This window comes from Dichotomopilus funicola, assembly GCF_033296635.1.
Source record: "Dichotomopilus funicola strain CBS 141.50 unplaced genomic scaffold C8A04scaffold_16, whole genome shotgun sequence".
Lineage (NCBI taxonomy): Eukaryota > Fungi > Ascomycota > Sordariomycetes > Sordariales > Chaetomiaceae > Dichotomopilus > Dichotomopilus funicola.
Window position 1 is genome coordinate 106,480 of NW_026944037.1, and position 20,197 is coordinate 126,676.

At 56.9% G+C, this 20,197-nt stretch overlaps 5 protein-coding genes across 5 annotated transcripts; 2 read left to right on the top strand and 3 right to left on the bottom strand.

Moving 5' to 3' along the window:
- Positions 1 to 687: 687 nt before the first annotated feature.
- Positions 688 to 4,047, bottom strand: C8A04DRAFT_26828 (uncharacterized protein; the record flags this gene model as incomplete). The annotated part of the gene is made up of 3 exons (XM_062780061.1): positions 688 to 2,769; positions 2,934 to 3,306; positions 3,479 to 4,047. The coding sequence occupies 3 exons, from the start codon at positions 4,045 to 4,047 to the stop codon at positions 688 to 690; spliced, it is 3,024 nt and encodes a 1,007-aa protein (XP_062638691.1).
- A 5,561-nt stretch (positions 4,048 to 9,608) lies between these two features.
- C8A04DRAFT_26829 (uncharacterized protein) lies at positions 9,609 to 10,744 on the bottom strand (the record flags this gene model as incomplete). The annotated part of the gene is made up of 3 exons (XM_062780062.1): positions 9,609 to 10,279; positions 10,351 to 10,576; positions 10,661 to 10,744. 3 exons carry the CDS (start codon positions 10,742 to 10,744, stop codon positions 9,609 to 9,611), a joined length of 981 nt encoding a protein of 326 aa, XP_062638692.1.
- A 1,991-nt stretch (positions 10,745 to 12,735) lies between these two features.
- On the bottom strand, positions 12,736 to 14,859 carry C8A04DRAFT_35820 (kinase-like domain-containing protein; the record flags this gene model as incomplete). The annotated part of the gene is made up of 3 exons (XM_062783312.1): positions 12,736 to 13,093; positions 13,155 to 14,193; positions 14,256 to 14,859. 3 exons carry the CDS (start codon positions 14,857 to 14,859, stop codon positions 12,736 to 12,738), a joined length of 2,001 nt encoding a protein of 666 aa, XP_062638693.1.
- A 724-nt stretch (positions 14,860 to 15,583) lies between these two features.
- C8A04DRAFT_26831 (WW domain binding protein 11-domain-containing protein) lies at positions 15,584 to 16,487 on the top strand (the record flags this gene model as incomplete). The annotated part of the gene is made up of 2 exons (XM_062780063.1): positions 15,584 to 15,656; positions 15,730 to 16,487. The coding sequence occupies 2 exons, from the start codon at positions 15,584 to 15,586 to the stop codon at positions 16,485 to 16,487; spliced, it is 831 nt and encodes a 276-aa protein (XP_062638694.1).
- A 1,021-nt stretch (positions 16,488 to 17,508) lies between these two features.
- C8A04DRAFT_10747 (major facilitator superfamily domain-containing protein) lies at positions 17,509 to 18,990 on the top strand (the record flags this gene model as incomplete). Its single annotated transcript, XM_062776699.1, has 1 exon — positions 17,509 to 18,990. The coding sequence occupies one exon, from the start codon at positions 17,509 to 17,511 to the stop codon at positions 18,988 to 18,990; it is 1,482 nt and encodes a 493-aa protein (XP_062638695.1).
- Positions 18,991 to 20,197: the final 1,207 nt, after the last annotated feature.

The window sequence follows — 20,197 nt, forward strand, 5'->3', positions numbered from 1 at the left end:
ATACAATGAATGTACAGCTGATCGCTGGCAGTTCCATTGTGCGCATTCCCCAACTCCATGCAGACTACATACAGTAAGCGAGCCTCGTGTCATCGCATCATCCTTCCCATCATCCCTTAAGGAGAGAAAAAAACAACAACTCCCGGAACGTAGATAGTGGACCAGTTAAGGAAGGGTATCCCGATCGTCTACTCGGCCGTCCACCGCAGCCTGCAGCCTGCAGCCCGAGCCCCCTCTAAGAGTTATCCGTCAAGCCCCCCGAACCCCGGTTCCAGTTGCCCTAACTATCCCAAAAAAACCAAATCCCAAATCCCAAAAGTAAGGAGAGAAAGAAAGATAATAGAGAAACGATACACCGAAGGGTTGAGATGACCTACTCCTCTCTGGCCGTTTCTCACGACGGAACGAGTAGGTCGGTAAGTACAGCACCAACCCTATGACAAAAATACCCTAGCTCATGACCGTATGTATACTGTTGCAATGTTGTGTAATTCCTCACGCCCAAGTCGGTCCCAGTCCCATGTCTCAAACTCCGTTGCCTAATGGGTTGGCAGAACGGTACTTAGTGGGCAAACGAGCCGACCGCGCGCGCCAAAGCTCCTCCGAATCGGGCGGGGAAAAAGGGGGTCCAGTCCGTGTAAAATCCCTTCCCCGCTGATTGGTTCCCTGCTTTCGTAATAATGACATCTACAAGCTCATAGTAAGCCATTCCCACTCCTGCGGCGCGGCGCGTTGACTTCCAGGGCCAGCCAAGGGTCGTTGCGTGGAGCTGCTGCTGCCCGCAAAGCCACCTGCGAGGCTCAGACTGCTCGAGCTGGGCTGCATCGAAGCCAAGCCGTGCGTTGAGCTAGAGCCCAGAGGTCGCGCCATCGACATTGCGGCTTCGTTTGAGCTTGTCGTGCTCTCGGGGCTATCGATGTCCATGCCCGTACTCGAAAGCGCTTGCTCTACCGCAACGCTCTTGCTGTGTCGGCGCTGACGTTTCGAGGAGGAAGACGTAGTGGATGTCCGTGGTAAAGAGGCTGCCCCAGGCCCGGGCAGGTTTTTAATCGGCGCGGCAGCAATGGGGATAACACCCTTGCCACCGGCTATCAGGGTAGACGAGCCGCCATAACTCGTGGGCGTGTTGCCGGCAGTGTTTCCGGCGGATGCGGCACCACTGGCAGGGCTCTCACCGTCGTTGGCGCTACCAGCGCGGTTTTGAGCAGCCGGGGGTGTTGTCGCCTGTACAGGCGCGGGAGGAGCGGGAGGGGGGTTGGCGGTAGAGGATACCGACAACGCCGAACCTCGTTTTGTGATGCCGCCCGAGGTCCCGCCGTTCTTTCGAGACCGAGTGCTGCTGCCCCCGACGGGCATGCTGCCCGAGCCGCGATTCCGCTTCTTGATTACGTCCGTCTTTAAGCTCAACGGGCGAACCACGCCGTGAAGCTTGAGGAACAGGCCACAGGCGTTGCAGAGAGGCTGGCCCTCCGGGTTACGGCGCCACAATGGGGTCGTTTGCGTGAAGCAGTTGGTGCATGTTGTGGGTGCGCTAGCACTCGTACTGCTGTTGTTATTATCGGAGTTGCCCTCCAGCTGCCCACCTCCCGCAGTCTGAAGGTTGGTTGTCGAACCATGCCTTGATCCCGGGTGGGGGGACGGCGGCCGGCTCGCGGTAGCAGAAGAAAAGCCCGGCTGCTGATTCGACGCATCGGCGGGCGGTGAATTTGGTGTCGATCCCGCTAATCGATCAAACGTATTATTGCCCCGGCCGGGCAACTTGGACGTGGATGCTGTTCGGGGAAGTTTACCATTGCGCCCGTTCGAGCCCCGGAAAGATTGGGATTGCGACCTGTTCAGGCCCGATCCCTCCCACTCGCCATTCTGATCGACATAATCGGTCGTTGTGCCGCCTATTGTCACTTGTTTCCGGGTGGGCCCGGCCGGATACCTGGCCGCCTGCATGCTGAAGTTGCCGGGAAGAGATGGGTCCCACTGCAGCGAGGAGCCGTCAAACCCATTGTCCTCCAAGCCTTGCGGAGAGAGGCTCTGGGGGACCGGGATGTTGCGGTCGGCGAACGCACCCCCTTCCTCATCATCCGAATCGCCGCCAAAGGAAAATAGGTTTTCCTGTGCTAAGCCGACAGCAGGAGAGCGGGCTGGTATCTCCGGCTGCTGGAACACCCGCGCTGGGTCAACGTGACCAAATGACATGGGCGCGGTAAAGCCCGAAACATCGGGGCCGGTAGAGGCGGCGGGAAACATTAGGTTGCCATTGGGAGCAAACGGATATTGCTGAGCCATTTGATTGCTGAAGGCCGGGTGAACAGGGCGGTACGGTTGTTGGCCAACCGGGCCCATGGATCCAAAGAAGAAGCCGCCCTCCCCTTCGGTCGTCAGGGGATGGGGGGTAGAGACCGCAGACTGGTAAGCAGATCCCGGGGGCGAATAGAAGTCGGCGCCGCCGAGGGAGCCCGAGGGCGCCGAAGGACGGTTGTAGAGATTGGTGAACGGATCGTTAGGGACCATGGGCGATGTGGCCGGGGAGAAGGAGAAGTTCTGCTGCTGGAAGGTGTCGGCAGAACTGAGACCCAGATCGTTCCCCAAGCGGAAGGTATCGAGCGGGAAGGGGACTCCCATTTGATTGGGCGCTTGCGGCAGGCCATTGGGCGGGTGTAAGTGGTCAAGCGAGTACTCCTGAAGTTCCGTATCGGCATCAAGTCCATTTGCTGCAAGTCCGCTGTTCACAGCAGGGACGTGGGGTGAGAAATTGGCTGGGCGCTTTCGGGTCTATCAGGGTTGAACACAGGCACATTAGCTCGCCATCACAGGGCTAGTCGGAACTTCGCAAGAGCAGAGAATACATCGTCAAAGAAAAACGCAAAGCGCAAATGGATTGAACGAGGGAAACTCCACCAATCACTTGGAGCACAATAATTACAGCGCAAACTTACCCGCAGGCCGGTCTCGTCGATGCTCGTCTTGCGTGGGTGACGCGGGAGAGAGCCGAACTCGTCCTGGACCCTCTGGTGTGCAGCAACGGGTACGGACTGAGGCGCCAGCTGCTGGGAAGACGACGGCGCCGGGTCCTTCCGGGTCTTGATGGGGATGGCGGCGGCGGTGGAGTGGACCGACCGCTCCTCGGCCTGGCGCATGGTTTCCGGAGTCGGGGTCAGGGCAAGGCCGGCCGGTGTGCCGACATTGTCGTTGTGGATGAAGTCGTCCAGATTCATTGGGTCCGACGATGGCGGGGCATGATCTGACGACTGGCGCAATTGCGCAATCCCGCTGGGAACATTCGCAGGCGTGCCCAGAGCTCGGGTAGTTCTTCGTGGGCGGGCAAGGTTAGCGACTCCTTCCAACATTAACCAATCCCTCCTACTCAATTTATATTTTTTCACCATTTCCTAGAGAACGAGGAACGAACGACGAGGAACGAACGACACACAATCCGCACAGGAAGAAATCGCCACTGAAAGACGAGGGGAAGAGAACGTACTTGAGTGCGTTCGCTGCTGCCCTTGCACTTTGCAACTTGACATGCATCATCCGCCACGTCAGGTTCTCCATGCGCTCTTGCGCGGGGAGAAACTGCTTCGTGCGAGCGTAGAACTTCCACACCTGGGTGGCCAACGGGTCCTGCCTTTGCATGTCATCGAGGTTCTGGGCCTCACGGGCTGCGCTTTGCTGAAACGCTGGGAAGGCGGCGGTGCGCAACAAGTTTTGGTGGACACCCCCGTGAGTCAGGGGCTGGTCTAGGCGGGCGTCATGCAAACCAGCGCCAGACCGAGAGGCACCAGAGGCACCCGAGCGCGAGGTACCGGGCGCTGCTGCCATCATCGTGGCTGATGCGGCCGTCGTCGATATCCTGGGTGGTGCTGCCATCGGCGTGGAGGTCATTGTCGACCGAGCGGGTGCGGGCGTGTAAGCTCCGTGCAGGTCGGATTTCCGGGGTCCGGCGTCGTCTGGCCTTCGCGGAAAACGATAGTCGTGCTGCGTCATGGTGGGATGGTGCATCGGGACCAACGGACTCGAGGCCGCGAAGGGGTCTGTCGTGGTTCCTGCCATTGCTGTTGCAATGGGAGAAACCCTCGATTGGGAAAGGAAAAAAAGGAAAAAAAGAAGAAAGCCTGGACGGGGACGATAAGATGGTAGGGAGGATCACCACGGTGGGCTGGCGCAGAAGAAGCGTTGACCCTCGGTTCTGGGCTTCCCCACGCCCGGCACAGCACAGGCCGCCCCTGCGGTGCAGTGTCCCAGGTTCTTGCTGCTTTCGAGGGCCCGGACAGGACGCAGCACACCTCAGTGCAGTGAAAGTGGGTGGGTGCTGTGTGCGGGCACCACCCACCGGATCCGAAAGTAGCAACAGCTTTGCGGTCTTGTTTGTGGGAGGAGCGTCCGCCAGACCGCACAGTGCGTTGTCTCGCGCGGGGAAAGGACGACGGACGGAGGACGGACTCTGACCCGGGCCTCTACTTCGTACTGGGACGACGAGGGGAAAGGCGTTGGGAATTGAGCACGGGGATGTCTACCTGCGGGTGTAGGTAATGCAAAGCGAAACCTTTATTTTCGCTTTTACGTTTCTCGATGGGTTAAAAGATGGTAATAAAGAAGGGCCGGCCGGCAGGTTGATTACCTTCTGGGTAATAATCCAGGTACAGGCTCCGCTTGCTCACAGTAGGCTTGCTCAGAACAGAAACCAAGAGAGATGTGGCCCCTGCTCCGGCGCCGCCGCTGACACGGAATGGAACACAACCCCTCAAAGCCCCCGAAGGAAGCCCTAAAAGGGTAGGATGGAAGCGGGAAAGGTGCGAACGGGAAGCTTCGAGAGCGAGTGTGCGAGTCCACGAGTGTCCAAAAACCGAGTTGAAAGAGCTTAAATCCCACAGGACTCTGATGTTATTCTCGAAAACAAAATATGTCGAACCTGCGCCGAGGCTGACATGCACATTAACTCGTCGTAGAGGAAAGGCAACACCAAAAGCCTCCCGTTGGTTCACTTTCACAGCAAAGCTCAGGTTGTTGCAAGGCCCACGTCGTCGTCGCCGCTGCAGCGCTGCATCAAACCAGGACAAGGGGTCCAAATCGGGTTCGCCTCCCAGGGCCCGCTATAATTCCACTCCGTCGCCCCATCGTTCAATCGCCCCGCCACACACCGAGGCTCTTCTCCAAACGCCGTCAACGGCCGTCGACGACCGCTGGACTGAACTGTGTAAAAGAAAACACGGGGAGTTGTGTTTGACTTCACCACCTCCAATTTCACGGGCCACCCGGTCGTGGCGAGTGCGCCGTCGGAGCTTCATCTGATGATTGAAGCACATCACAAAAAGGCTGATTCGGCCCGGGAAATCATCCATCCTCGAGGGCCTGGCTCAGACCCAAGGTGCTCAACACCCTGCCCGTGGCGGCGATCTTGAGGTTGGGAGGGGGGTCGACGACAGGCGAAAGTCGCCGGTACTTGCCCCACCTAACGCCGGACCCGCTTCCTTCCATATTGTTTCCTTAAACCAACCGCGATGTCCTCCGGGCGGCACCCACGTCCCCAAGAAAGGCAAGAATGGAGTGGGGGAAGATGGTTGGCCCAGCGAGGGGTGATGCCGGACGGCCACTTTCCACAGGAGGTCGTCATAGCTTTCACAAAGGAGCAACATGCACCCCACACATTGGCCGAGACTTTGAGGATGCACACCACGCGAGCCACGAGCCCACGCCGGCGGCGGTCTCCTTGGGGGTGGGGTGACCGCCGGCCCTCTTCGACCAAACAGAGTATGACGATGCAGTGGAACAAGAAACTGCACGAACCGCCGGACGGTGGTTGTCAAGTATCGTTGCGTGGGACACCGCGAGCGAGGATGGGTAGCCAGGTAGCTACTCACGACGGGCCGGTTCCCGTCGGCGTTGGTCCGCCTACACGTGAGAGATCTCCCACCTGGGGGCTCGCGGGGCCGCCTGCTGATGGATGCCCTGGTCGTGTTGCTGGCGGGCGGGACTGGATCAGGGGACAAGCGGGACTGAGTTCGGCTTGAAGAATCCCCCCTCAACGTCGACGCGGGATGGCGGCTCCCAGCGGCTGCACCCCCAACCTCACCGTCAGAGAGTCAACACGGGATGGGACTGAGAACCCTTGAAAGTCAGTCGAATGATTCCCTACGTCTACCTGGTCTGCTCCGACGGCTGGTACGCTACCCGGCCACGTCCCGCGTTGTGGCTTCTTCCAAAGAAGAGGGAGAGAGATAAGGGTGGCAGCGGGAGGTAGCGTATCCTCCAGGAGTGCCCACACTACGAAGGTATATTTTAGGAATTTGGAAGCCTTGCCGTTCGGCCTCTCCTCCTCAACGCAACACTAGTCCCCCAAACTGTCGACCATGTCACCACTTCTCGCTCGACATGTTTTTCCCTCATCCCCATCCAAGCGCCTCCGTGTCTACGGTTAGCTCCCTTCCACAACAACAATGGCAGTCTTGACTTTCCGAAAACAGACATCTGCGCAGAGAACTGGACAAGCTCGAGACAAGCCGGCATTCCATAGGAAGGACACGCGCGCGCGGGGACAGGCCCCACCACGCCAAGACCTTCCCACATCCCACACATCCCGGCGGCTTCAAGAAGCAGCAGAAGATACAAGTACCCAGTACATCGAGCCAAGGGTCTCCAAAAGCGCCTGCATGGCGCTGGACCCCCACTTTGACAATCAAGCTTGGAAGTGTTCTTCATGACCTCGTCGAGTCTCCTCAGCGTTGCTCTGCCGCTTTTAACCTTGGATTTCCGAGCCACGATGGAATGGTTGAGACACAGAAGAGCCTGCTCGGAAACTTGTCTTGTTCAATCAAGCGGGATCAAAAAATTCAGAGACATGAAAGTATGTTCGGACAGAACATGTCACTGATATTTCCGTCCACGGATGGAACACGCAGAAGTTGGAGCACATGTTCGCGTTTCGCCCAAGTCAGGGTCTTAAATTAGTGAGATCTTAGCGCATATGCCCGACCCACTTGTACATGGGAAACCCACTTTCGAACCCTCCAACCACGAGATACGGGCAGGGGAGTCGTCTCCAGCAACGGCCTTGTTCCCATCTGGAAGTCGCTGAATGACACGAAAACCAAAACGAGGCCGCTCAACATCACATTCTACAACCTCGAAAGGAGAGGGACAAAGGGTAGATAGAGGAATCTGCGATAACCCTAACCACAGTGCTACATGCAGGGACTACAGACCGCTCGGGAGGACGATCTCCCAGAGCGAGCAAAAGGCTAAATTCAAAATTTCCAGGTGGGGGGGAGCAGGCTGGCCCCATCGGAAAGCTCAACTCGGGCGGCTCCCAAACCGTTCCTCCTCACCAGGGCCGCTCGCATTCACAGCACCGCCATGAAACCGCGGCGTGTCGGCAGGAACCGGGACAAGACACTTGCTTCCCTTGCAAACTTGCAGCCTTGCGGGTGGCCCGCTCCCGACAACGCTGAATCGCTGATGGATGCGGTTGAACGAACTCTCCACACAGCGATCCTTTCAAATCTTGCCCCGTCCCGGAATCGGCCCGCAAACCGGGCCTCGAGTCGTCGAATAGGTACAGTACAGTACAAGCCGACGGGAACGTTCGGGGCGCCTGCGGTGGGCATCCGATTTCGCTCTACTGTGTAGGCTGTAGGCTGTTGGTTTCCGCTCCGAACGAGACGAGATGGCCTGGACTGGAACCACACACCTTTATCAGGGCCGTTGGTGATAACGGGCTTTTTGGTGCGACGGGGTTTTCCCTTGTTGAGAGTCCATCATTCCATTTTCAGTGGTTGGTCGTTCCCCACCGCTCCGGGCCCAATGCCCGCATCCACTCACCTCGGTGCTTGACCCGCCGATAAGAAAGCTTTTGAACGGAGAGCGGCTGGGCTGGGACGACGTGGACCGATCCGCCTTGCTGGGAGTGGTGTTCTCAACCACAAGAGGAAAACGACGGACTTACCAAGACTTCTCGAGCTCAGCTGAAGGGAAACATTTCGTGTCTTGAAGGCACACATGCCCCCCTCTTCTTTTTTCCAAATGTTGCCCCCGTCCATCGATTTTCCGTTCGTCCCGGGGGCCTGCTTTTGGGATGGGGGACGGCATCCTCGAAGAAAAACAATCCGTGGCGCGCCTTCGTTTTCCCCGGTCTGTCGAGCGACCACGACCACCACCGTGCTTCCCGGTCCGGACTCCTTCTGCGGCTGGTTCCATCCAGCAAAAAGAACTTGCCGGAGGCTGATTCCCGAATCGAACCCATGTCCAATGTCCAACGGGGGCGGTTCACAGAAGCCGCCCAGTGGGGGTTGGGGTTGATACCGGTTCATGGGACGTGCGTGGGGGTTAATTGGTGATTCCTCGACTCACCGTGTTCCGGTTGATGACAGGTCAATTCTCCCGGGCCGGGTTGGAGTAACCCTAACCCTGGTCTGGACCCTGACCTAGACCTGGGGGGTTGAGCCGTAACATATCGTCGGAGATGGAGGTCGAGAACGAAGAGGCAATGTTTGTTGAAAAACACAGAAAGGGAGAGATTCGTAGTAGTAACGGACTCAAGCGCCATGAAAAACGACCAGCGCACCGCGGCGCTCCGGTAACCCCGAGGGCAAAAACACAGCGACCGCGCTGGGGTAAGGAGCTCTTATATACCCCGAAGCCAAGGTCTTATTCCTCCCTCTGCCTTGTCCCCTTATCACCATGCCGCAGCAGCGGTTATCATTGCCGCCCAATTCAGGGCGTGATAATCCTGGGGAGGCCCAGATTCGCAATCTCTGACACGGGTGAGCGCATTACATCTCCGGACTTCGTGTCGATACTGTACAAGACAGCAACCAAGAGCAGCCCTGTTTTGAGGATACAGCCTCGTCTTTGAACCCCGCGACGCTGTGGTGGCTGAATGTCATACATTTTGCATTACGTATCTCGATTTGAAAAAGGGTACCTGTGAGGTGGCCCGATCCGTTAAAGCGCAGGAGATGACATAGCCTTTCACGAAACGGCTGCAAGCCCTGACACGGATCTCACGTCGGGCTTTTATATGGCCCCCAAAAACTAATAGTTTGCGCAGCCTACGGTGTGACCATGAACTTGGAACTCCAAATCTCTGAATAAACGTGGCGTTGTCACACCCGAGTGAGCCTTCAGAGTTCGGCTGCGCCATTCCTCGTAGTGGGTGAGTGCAGGAAGTATCTCGCTCGATTGGGATTGAATAGTTGGCCTCCAGGATAATTTCCTCGAGTCCCGTCCCCCTAATTCCTCGGATGTACACTTATGCCATCTGCGGGAGGGAAATTTCACGCAATATGGTTATTGGTTCAAGCTGTCTCCGCTTGGGGTCAGTGTTCATCCCTCTTGTGTAACTGTGGCATGCATTGTTTCTCGGGGTAGTCTACCCCTTCCTGCGGTGATTTATCTTTCCGTCTTTTCTGAGACTGAAACAAGAGAAAATTATGATAAGTTTTGACTGAAGCTGGATCGTATAAATTGTATAATCATACTCATGAAACACACCCGTTCTCGTGAGATCCAAAGCCACAGAACATCGACCGGCTGGTTACCCCTGAATCGAGTAGACAACACAACATAGCCCACCACCCACAACCCAACCCAGAACTACACCACACCACCCCATAAACTCAAAGAAACACAACAACACCCACCACCAACCCCCCCAAAACAGCACCACAAATCTTCACCCCAAGCCCCTCCTTCATCCCAGTCCCACCCGACGTCCCCGTACCCGTAGCAGTACCAGTACCAGTAGCGGCGGCCGCACCCCCCGTCCCTGTCCCCGTCGTCTCCGTGGCCTGAGCTCCCGACGCCACAACACTAGTACTAGTAATCCCATCACTCTCCGCCAAAGCCAACACCTCCACCCCCACACTCGTCGACAACACCACCCCCGGCTCGATCGAGTCTGTCCCCGTCCAGCTGCTTGTCCCTGTTCCCGTCGGACTCGCGGTAGCAGTAGCATCAGAAATAGTTACCACTTTAGTAACAGTCCTCGTAACAGTATGCCAAGTCCACCCCTTCCCCCAGGGCGCCCAGGGTCCGCGAGAGGGGGAGTCGAGACCGGGGCCGCCGTGGCCGGGGCCGAAACCCCACGGTCCGCCGGCCCAGGGGCTGTTGTCGAATTCGCAGCCGGTGACGGTGTAAGCGCCGCCGGACCAAGTGCGGGTCCATTGGGCGTAGCGGGAGGTGTGCTTTTCGTCCCAGTTCCAGTTGTTGTCGTCGTTGTTGGGGTCGTTGGGGTCGCCGCGCCAATGACCGGGACGGTTGGGCCAGGTACCGGTTGCGGCGGTGATTTCTGGGGGTTATTAGATCAGCTTTTCTGTTTATAGCAGTGCTTTGTATGGAGGGAGTAAAGAAGAGACGTACCAGGTGCGGAGATAGTGTACACGCCAGTCGATCCCGCAGCGCTACAAGACGACCACTGAGCGCATAGGGAGGAGGATAGCGAGCTATATGAGGTCACAGCCGTGGGCGTGGCTGAGCAGGCTGCCGCGAGACAAGAGGACACGGAGGCGCCCTGACTGGCGGAACAGTAGGCGGTTGGGGTTGGCCAGGCGGTGGAGGATGACCACCATGAGGAGAAGCAGTCTTGCTAGTGACAGAGTGATGCATGTCAGCAAATGGGTAGGCTTTTGCCAAATATGTAGACAGTTGGGTTGGTATGTGGGGGACGAACTGCACAGTCTGGGGCACCATCCCACCACGGGGCAAAGGCCAATGCCGCTTGGGAAAAGAGCGTGGCTGCAAGGAAGCTCTTCATAGTGAAGATGTCTGTCGAAGACACCACGGTGGCTGGACGGATCTGAAAAGAAGGAAGAAGAAACTCGCGTGATCTTATGCTTGTACAATGATCCACACGAGGAAACCAGGTCGTGATGCTGAGACTCGAGGGACATCTAGTCAGTCAGCCATGAAAGCCTGTTATAAATAGGCAAACGACACCCTCTCCCGTACATTTCCAGCAGCTGAGAAGTCGCCTAGCCCCCCCCTCCTTTACGCAACATCACCGCCGGGCTGAGCGTGAGTAAGTGAACAAAATATCAATCCCGAGACCTCGGGACCAAAGCACTCGGCGCCACATAGGTATTTGCCGCGCGGCCTGTCGTCATGCCAACTGCTGTATCGCTCTGACCGGCGGTTTGGAAACCATGTGTGCCGGGGACAACGGTAGCACCGCAGCGCGCTGTCGGCTATGCCAAGATGCCGCTGCTGGTGAGGAGGCTCGGGGAAATGGGCCAACGTAGCAGACGGATGAATACGAAGATAGGAATGTCGATAAGAGGAACTATCTACTCTATTAGTCTAATATATGCGATCCATACAACGTAAATCCTCTCGCTTGCCACCAATATTCCTACTGCGGAGTTGGATCAACGTGATATTCCACCTCGCGACGTCAATCCCAACTCATGGTATAAACAACCCTTACATCATTCACAAAAAAAACCACCAAGTGAGCTTCTCTCATACCGACCCAGAATCCGGGAACCAGAAACCCAGAAACATGACCATCCACCCGCCCATGTTATCCCCTTCCCAGAAATGCATCCCACCACCGGACTCACCAACGTGGGGAATGTCCGATGCACCAACCGTATCCTCTCACACACTTGAACCTGAGGCCTTGTCCTGTGCTGTGCTGTCCTGTAAAGGCTTTGTGCTTTTTGTATTCCCCAAACTCAAACAAGTAAGTCTCAACTTGACTCCGCCGGGGGTGGTTGTTGGTATAGCTTACCACAGCTTGCGTGTCAGTCAGTTTGAGCCAGTGCCAGTTTGAAGACGGGTCAATTCGATGACCCAGTCAAGTCTAACGTGTAAAAAAGGGGCCACGTTGATAGAAATTCGGGGAACGACAGATGATGTCAAGGGTAACGGGTCCTCGGTCTTGCTATCAAGAAACGAGATATCATCTACGGAAACCTACAGTTGGCTGCCTATGGTCTACTCAACAGGAGTCCATAATTCGTGGCATGTATGTACCACAAACCCCAACCACAACCCGTCTGTGTAATGTATCCCCCCCAACTCACCTCTCCCCGTACAACATCCCCCCAAGCCCATAACTTTGTAGCTTTGTGGGGTAAACACCCCCCCTACCCCGTACCCCGTATCACCAAAATGACGCGTCGGGGCAGACAGAGTCGGTCCGTCACATTCGGGTTGGGTGAGCTGGCTAGGATGCCTGGCATGCAATACAATGTGGTAATATCGTACGTGGTACAGCTGTTCTACACCCACTACACTCACTACACTCAACCCAACTCCCTCACCCGACACTTTATACTATAAACAAAACACGCCGACATATCGGCACAGCCTCCCCACCTAGCCTAGCCTTCCCACCCGTATCCCAGCGGGCGGGCGGCCACTCTATCCATTTCCCATGTCACATGCCCATTCCTGTCAATCCCCACCTAACACGCAACTCCTGACTGCCGACGCAGCCATACATACAATGGCGGGATAAGAAAAACACAGAACAATCACCTTGATGAAGGTGCGTCGGGTAGCGGGAAAGGCCCCCGAGAAAGAGAAAAAGGGGAAGAAGAAAGAAAGGAAAACAACAAGCCCTTCACCCGTACCATGTCCCAATCAACCCCAACTTCCCGCTATGCCGTCAAGATATCACCCCGTTCCCCCAACTCCTCTCTTGTTCAAATCTCATAACAACCCAAACTCCGGCACCCACCTTGGAGCATGCGGCTCTCCATATCGCGGGTGTTCCGCCCACCTAGGCCCCCGCGGCTGACACTACAGCATGGTACCAAAAGCGTTATCCTCAAACGGAATTGGCTTGCGCGGGGTGCCCTCGTCGGTAGTCGGCTTGCGGTGGCGGAAAGTGAAGCCGACAAACAGGCTCTTGCTCATCTCGTCATCACGCTCCGCCATCGTCTCCAGCGCCTGCTGCTTCTCGTGCACTTCCTTGTACTTGGCCATGTCGGCCTCGTTGCTAAAATCGTCAAAGTAGCCCGCGTCCGTCTCGGAGTCCAGCTCGGGCACAAAGGGCGGCTTGGTGTCGCGGAGTACCTCCCAGTCTACCTCGGCGAAGTATTGGTGGGCGAAAATGTCCTTAATATTGGAAAACCTCCTAGACCGTGAGTTGATACAACTATACCCTCACTGTTAGTTTGCTTGCTCATTTCATCGCCGGAGAGACCGTAGTAACTTACGTGGTAAGGAAGCCCCAAGTCCGGTTGCTCAAGAAGTAATTCGGATCCTCCCACACTGGTCGCTTCAGCACGTCTCGCCAGTGGTTCAAGTTGCGCCACGTCTCGTCGGCCGTCGCGCCCGCGAAAGGAGGGAAACCCGTCAGGGCCTCAAAAAGCATGCACCCCAAGCTCCAGTAGTCGACCGTAAAGTCGTACTGCTCACCCCGCAGAACTTCCGGCGCCATGTAATCCGGCGAGCCCACAATCGACTTGGCGTAGTTGACATCCTTCTCGCGCATGGTGCGGTATCCCTCTCGGCGCTCCGCCACCGTGCGCTGTTCCATCGGCTTGCCGAAGGGGACTGAGGTCTCGGACGCCTTTTCCAAGCGGATCCTCATAGACTCAATCTTAGCAGGCGCTAAGAACCCGGCTGCTAGGCCAAAGTCGGTCAGTTTGACGTGGCCCGTCGAATCGACCAAGAAATTCTCCGGCTTGAGATCACGGTGAATGTAGCCTAGTTGATGGAGTGCGTCGACAGAGCAGAACATCTCGGCAATGTAGAAGCGCGCATGCCGGTTGGAGAGCACGCCGGTGTTGTTGAGAAGGGTGCGGAAATCGCCGCCTGGCACGTATTCCATGGCAAGATAAATATTCTTGTCGTCTTGGAAGGAGTAGAGTAGGCGGACCAGCCAATCACTCTTGGCGGTGGTCAGAATGTCACGCTCTGTCAATACGTGGCGAACCTCATCGAGCTTGAAGAGCAGCTTCTTGCTCATGACCTTGAGGGCGCACACTTCTTTTGTATCCTTCTTCTGGGCCAGGAAGACCTGGCCGTATCCGCCCTGACCGACCTGGGTCAGGATCTGGAAGTCCGCGTGGCGCAACCTCACCCGCCTCTTGCGGAGATTGGCGCGTTCGCGGCCGGTGTACTTGGACCACATCTGATTGTACGTCTCTTCGTCCGTCTCCGGCGGCACGGGGTATTCTTCCCGGAATGCGTTTAGCCGGCCCTGTCGTGAGCCGACGTAGGTCAAGAGGTCGAAGTAGTAGTCGAGAAAATCTGCGCGGGTTAGTATCACCATTGCGAAGGAATAGACTTGGCCGGACGCCGTCTTGACTTACAGAGCTGGGTGACATTGACCAGCCGCTTCACGCCCGGCTTTTTTAAGAGCTCTCGCTCCTCCGCTGTTAGGCCGCGGGTTGTGTTGAACCGGCGTACCGTCGGCGGCGGCCGGTCCCTCTGCTGGTACAGTTCCTGGCGCGACACGGCGGCATGGCTGGGCTGGTATGTCGGCTCGGTGAATGGGTCGCGAGGGAGCACCGGCGGGGTGTTTTCTTGGCCGTGGTTCTGGTTCTGGTTCTGATTCCTTACCGGGCTGCCGGACCGGGGAGCGCCCTTGCGAAGTATGCTATCGTCGACTGTTGATGAAGAGCCCTCCTCCGGGTTCTGCAGGTTATTCTTGCCTGGCGAAAGCGGTGCCGCAACGCTCTGTGGTCGGCTGAGCTTGACGGGAGTGTCGAATGCGCTGGGCGGCGGGTTGATCTTCATGCCCTGCAGGGCAACAGGGAGCTCATTGGCGCCGGGGGGTACCGTTCTCTTGCTGGGGCTGCCTTGTGGTGTGCTGACGGGGGTGATGAAGTTGTTGTTTCGAGTCGGCGTGGCGGGGCGCGCATCGGTCTTGTCCAGATTCCCACCGGGGAATAGATTGGCCATGAAGCTGGCCATGGCGCGCGGGCGATCCGCGACAATGAATGGTGGGGGAAAAAGAAAGAATCGAGAATTTGGTGAATTCGTCACTCACGATCCTACTTGTTTGCGCCTCAAGCGGCTGGCCGTAACAATACCGGGAAGGGATTGGGATTGCCGCGGGCAGCGACGCGATAAAATGCAGACGGATGATGTCAAAAGGTCTCGAATCACCTGCAGACGAGATGCCGCGCCAAACAATGGAGAGGAGCTTAAATTATGGCGCCCAAAGTCACGCCGCGCCAGTGCTCTTGCCCAATTCAGTGACACTGGAGGCAGATTGATTGGGCAGGGAGCGGGGGCGGGGTACCAAGACGTCAACATGCAAGGTTGGAAGAGCAACCCAGCTGAATTGTGGAGCGTCGCCCTGTTTGAAACGCGGACAGCCAGCCTGCATGGAACGAAGCTGTCGCGCGCCGTGGTGGAACCTCCTTGACCGGCACAGTGCCACCTGACTGCAGCTCAGGCCCCGTTCTCCCTGCCTTGGCGCTGAGCGGAACAGCTGACAGCGCGTTGCTTGACGGCTTTCGAATTTCGGTGACGGGAGACTTTCTTTCCACTCAGTGCCGCTCGGCGTTGTGCCAAGTGCCAAACTCGTCCACGTCCATCTTAATTCAACGTTCTGCGAAGAGAACATCCATAATCGGCCTCGTTTCCTTTTAATCTCCAGTGAGCCCATCGAGAAGTCAAAAGGTTGCCTACCATGGTGAAGGAGCGCGGGTTCAACCCTGTCCAGGCCCAGCGCAAAGCTGAGAAGGCCAAAGCAATCAAGAAAGGTACTTACTTCCCCTTGCCACCTGGTATTCTCTCAAATATTCCGTTCCTCTCGCTGACCCCTGGCGCGCGTAGGGAAGTCGGAGCAACAGGCACGAAGAAACGAGAAGCTAGCTCAGCGCAACCCGGCCAGGATACAACAGCAGATCGACGATCTCAGAGAACGAAAGGAAAACGGAGGCAAACTCGGTGCGCACGAGGAGCAAGCACTCGAAGCTCTAGAGAAGGACTTGAAGGCGGTGAAGAAAGCGAGAGAAGCACTCGGGGATCAAGCACCGCAGTTTGGGCGCGGGCCACAAAGACAAGGGCCCGGGGGTGACGGTGTGCTAGGAAAAAGGAGACGGGATGCCGAAGACGCCTCGAGCAGCGATAGCGATGTCCCCGACGATGTCAAGAGGATCCCTATGCCACGAGACACCCCGCCTCCAATTCCAAAGGAAATACTAGACGAATGGTACGCGAAGCGACGGGCAAAGAGAAACGCCGGACGGGCACCGCCTGAGACTCAACAACATCAGGAACGGGAGGAAGTTAGAAATCCCGCTGCGCCCATCGTTGAAGCTAAGACAGTGTACGAGGCCAAGCCGGTTGTCAGGGACCTTCGGAAGGAGGCTGTCAGCGCTTTCATGCCTGCAGCGGTCAGGGTGAAAATCGAGAAGGGGAAGGGCCAAGGTGGGCTCTTGGAGCCGGAGGAGGCTGACCAGCTAGAGAGCGAAGGTTATATGCGTGCTTCTGAAGCAACTGGGCAGTTGCCCGAGCAGCCGCAGCCGAACCAACTAGACTCGGGTCGTCGTGGAGTGACGATGGAAGAAGTCGAGGACGAAGAAAACTGAGCTAGATGTGTATCGCGCACCCCGGAAATACACCGCTCGCAAAACCGGGGTATTCTATCACGCCCTTTCCCCGGTTACCCTAAATATGCCGTTACGACGATGTTTTTATCCATTGCACAGCCCATAAGGGGCTGAGCGAGCGAGCTGACGCGAAATGTCTTGAATGGCCGTCAGTGCGCGCAAACGGACACGGCAGTTGAGGGCTGACGAGTCTCAGGGAACACATCATCACCGCTCTGCAACCTCTTTTGTCTCACAAGGCCCTTGCATCGTCTTCATTGACAATTTTTGACCGCCGTACGACATGAGCCGTTCCAATCCGGCTTGTTTCGTCCGTTGAGAGATGCTGGAATTGACAATTCAGGTTCCAGGTACAGAGTACTCCACCGCCAAAGCGGGTCTCGTGAAGGTAGAGACAATGAAACCCCTGAAACCGACACACTGTGGTACCAGGGGTGCAGATGTGCGGAGAGTTGAACAAAATATCTGAACAATGAAACATTGGTGTTCTTTGAAGTCGTTATCTCTAGCCGCTCGAATGATGCGATGGATAGTGGCCGTGAGGTGCTTCCGCGGCGCCTCTCTCAGCTCAGCGCCTACCGACCTCCCTAAAGCAGGGGGGCTTTGAGATGGCCGGTTACCTCCGCAGGCAGGGTTAATAAAAGTCGGGCCAACTCGCTCGTGCTCGTGGGGGTCTAGGCCCTGTCCTTTTCTTAACCAACAACCCGCCGACCTACTCCGGTGAGCCCTTTGTTGGCAAGTTGTCAATGGCGGCTGCATCAGCTTAAGGACATGTCGCTGACGACGCGATTGGGGAGGCCGTTCATAACCGTCTGAAATTTTCCCTGTCTTTCTGCCTAGACCTAGTCGCCTTTTGGAAGTATTTTGCGACGCCGTCCGGCGCGTCCCTGGAGCCTTTTCCGTCTCGTCAGGCAGTATTCTCGCTCGTCGCAACCGGGCGCGTCCTCAATTCCGCTAGCAGAGGTTATCAAACACCAGAAAAGAAAAAATAGCCATGGATATGTCAATCCACGCCGGCCAATCTTCAGGGGTAAAGCTGCAGGACATCGCCAAGAAATCGCCGTTCGTAGTCGGCACGTCCCGGCTCGGCGCCGTTGGAGACACCGACAGTTTGGACGAGACATCGACCTCCTCACACTCCACAGCGCCAACACCCTCGGAAAGCATCAACGCGCTTCTCGGCAAAGCAGACTCAGGAACCAGCGGACCCAACGAGAGATGTCTTGACGGCGGACTGCGTCCGTGGCTGGTGGTGCTCGGCTGTTGGCTAGCGCTGTTCACGTCGCTCGGGTTCGTCAATAGTCTGGGCACCTTCAGAACATACCTCGTCCACACCCAAACCACCAATCCAACGTCCGGCGCGATTGGGGGCGTCATATTCGCCTATGCGGTCACCAGCTTGCTGCTGGGGCTCTACGTCGGCCCTCTGTTCGACCTGTACGGCCCACGCTGGCTCCTCGGCAGCGGCACAGTCTGCCTCATCATCGGCCTGCTTCTCGCCAGCCTCAGCATGGGTCCTATCGGCATCCTCACCGCGCTCGGCATCTTGGGCAGCCTCACCAGCACCCTTCTCTCCACACCAGCAATCGCCTCCGTCGCCTACGTCTTCACAGCCAACCGCGGCCTGCCCATGGGCATCGCGGCCACCGCGTCCTCCGCAAGCGCCGTCGTCTTCCCCTTCATCCAGCACGCCATCTACCTCCACCTCGGCTGGCTGTGGGCGGTGCGCATCCTAGCAATTATCTCCCTCGTTCTCGCCGTGGCCGCCAACTTCCTCATCCGCTCAAACCGCCTCCCCCCATCATCATTATCACCACACCCGCCTTCCTCCTCCTCGTCCCCCGTCCCAACACCGCGACGCGACCTTTCCAACCCCCACCCCACGTTCCGCATCTTCCGCGCCCGAGGATCCTACCTCACCCTCATCGGCCTCTGCTGCGCGCAACTCGCCTCCTTCTACCCGCTCAGCCACATGTCCGCCTACGCCCTCGGCAAAGGCGCCACCCAAACCGACGCCTTCACCGTCGCAGCCGTCGTCAACGGGTCCTCCGTCGTCGGCCGCATAGCGCTAGGCTGGGCAGCCGATCGCGTCGGGCCGTTCAACGTCAATATCGCGTGCTGTCTCGCAGGTGCCGTCTCCTGCTTTCTGGTGGCGCTGCCCGCGGGGTTCACGAGGCCCGGGCTGATGTTGTTTGGGGTTCTGTTTGGGTTGGTGAGTGGCGGGAGTATTGGGTTGGTGCCTGTGGTGGTGGGGAGGTTGTGTAAGACGCAGGAGTTTGGGAGGTATTATAGTGCGTTTTATACGGTGGCTTCGTTTTTGGCGGTGTTGGGGATTCCGCTTATGGAGCAGGTGTCGAGGACGAGTAGGGGGGATTATTTGGGGCTGATTTTGGTCACGAGCTTTTTGTATCTTGGTGCTGCGGGGGCGTTTTGGGCTGTGCGGTCGGCGGTGGTTGGGAGGGGGTTACGGGCGGTTTTTTGATGGGGCGTTGTATGATCTTGCGGGGCGATTTCACACTTGGCTAGACTCGATCGAACATGGGGCGTGGGATACTGGGTGGCAAGGAGGGTATGGGTATAATTAGGGGACAATGGCAGATCTCCTTTCTCACGGCCTCGGTGGAGGACTACGGAGAATGGTAGAGACTCAGGCCAGAGCTTCTTATGCATGGAAACCCAGCGGACAACACGCCCAGATCCTTGGTATAGGACCATCATACGGCGACGCGGCTACGGGAAGACTGGGCAGCACAAGGATGACGGGTAGCTGGCAGGCCGTGGCACGTTTCACGGTAGGATTTGGATTGCTGGTTTGGAATGGCAGGAGTTGACTAAGGGATTTAGAAGCCATAGACAATAGAACTTCAAGAGAGGTACGATTGTAAACTTGCCGCTTTCATGTTCATGTGTCACAGGCAGGTAAAACCGGGAGGGTCAGACTTTCGAGGAGGCAGTTTATCTCATATCTTTTGGAATGCGTACTGTGTTTGGTATGGCACGACCTCTTCCATGTGCTTCTAGTACGTTGATCTATTTCGATAAATGTCTCCCAGGCACTATCCCAATACCGGAGGTGAAGAACATTGTGGTACTAGCATCAGCCGTCATTCCGGATCGGTTCACTCCTCCTTGGGTAACACTAGTGTATGTACTATGTACAACCTTTCCCATCTGTCACATCTACTACTACTTATGTAACTAGCTGCTAGTTGGTGGCTCGGCCCGTCACCCCCCAGCTTAGTTCAGGGCCGGAACCCAGATGAGGGGGGAGAAAGATGTGTGTCTCGTGCCTCGTTCCCTGACACGGTGGTCCAGTCATGTGTCGTAACAAAACGGGGGATTCGGTAGGGTTATATACTGTGTAGCCCGCGAACTGTGGTATAACTAACCTGGGGGATATGTGGAGGTCGACTTTGAAGCAACTAGGCGAGTAGTCACACACACAGCCTCGATAAACTGGCTGTTTGATATTATGATATGACAGCCGTTAGAAAGGAACCAGCAATGATGTACCGAACAGTAAGCTTCCCTTGATAGATAATCACGAACCTCACAGCACAGATAACCAAGCAGCTTGCGAGTCCTCTTACGCTACAATATGCCGCCCCTCAAGGCTAGGTCCAATAAAACCAGCGAGGTCTTTTGCACGGGGGGTTACACGGCCGGGTGCCAGTCGATTCCTTGGGGGA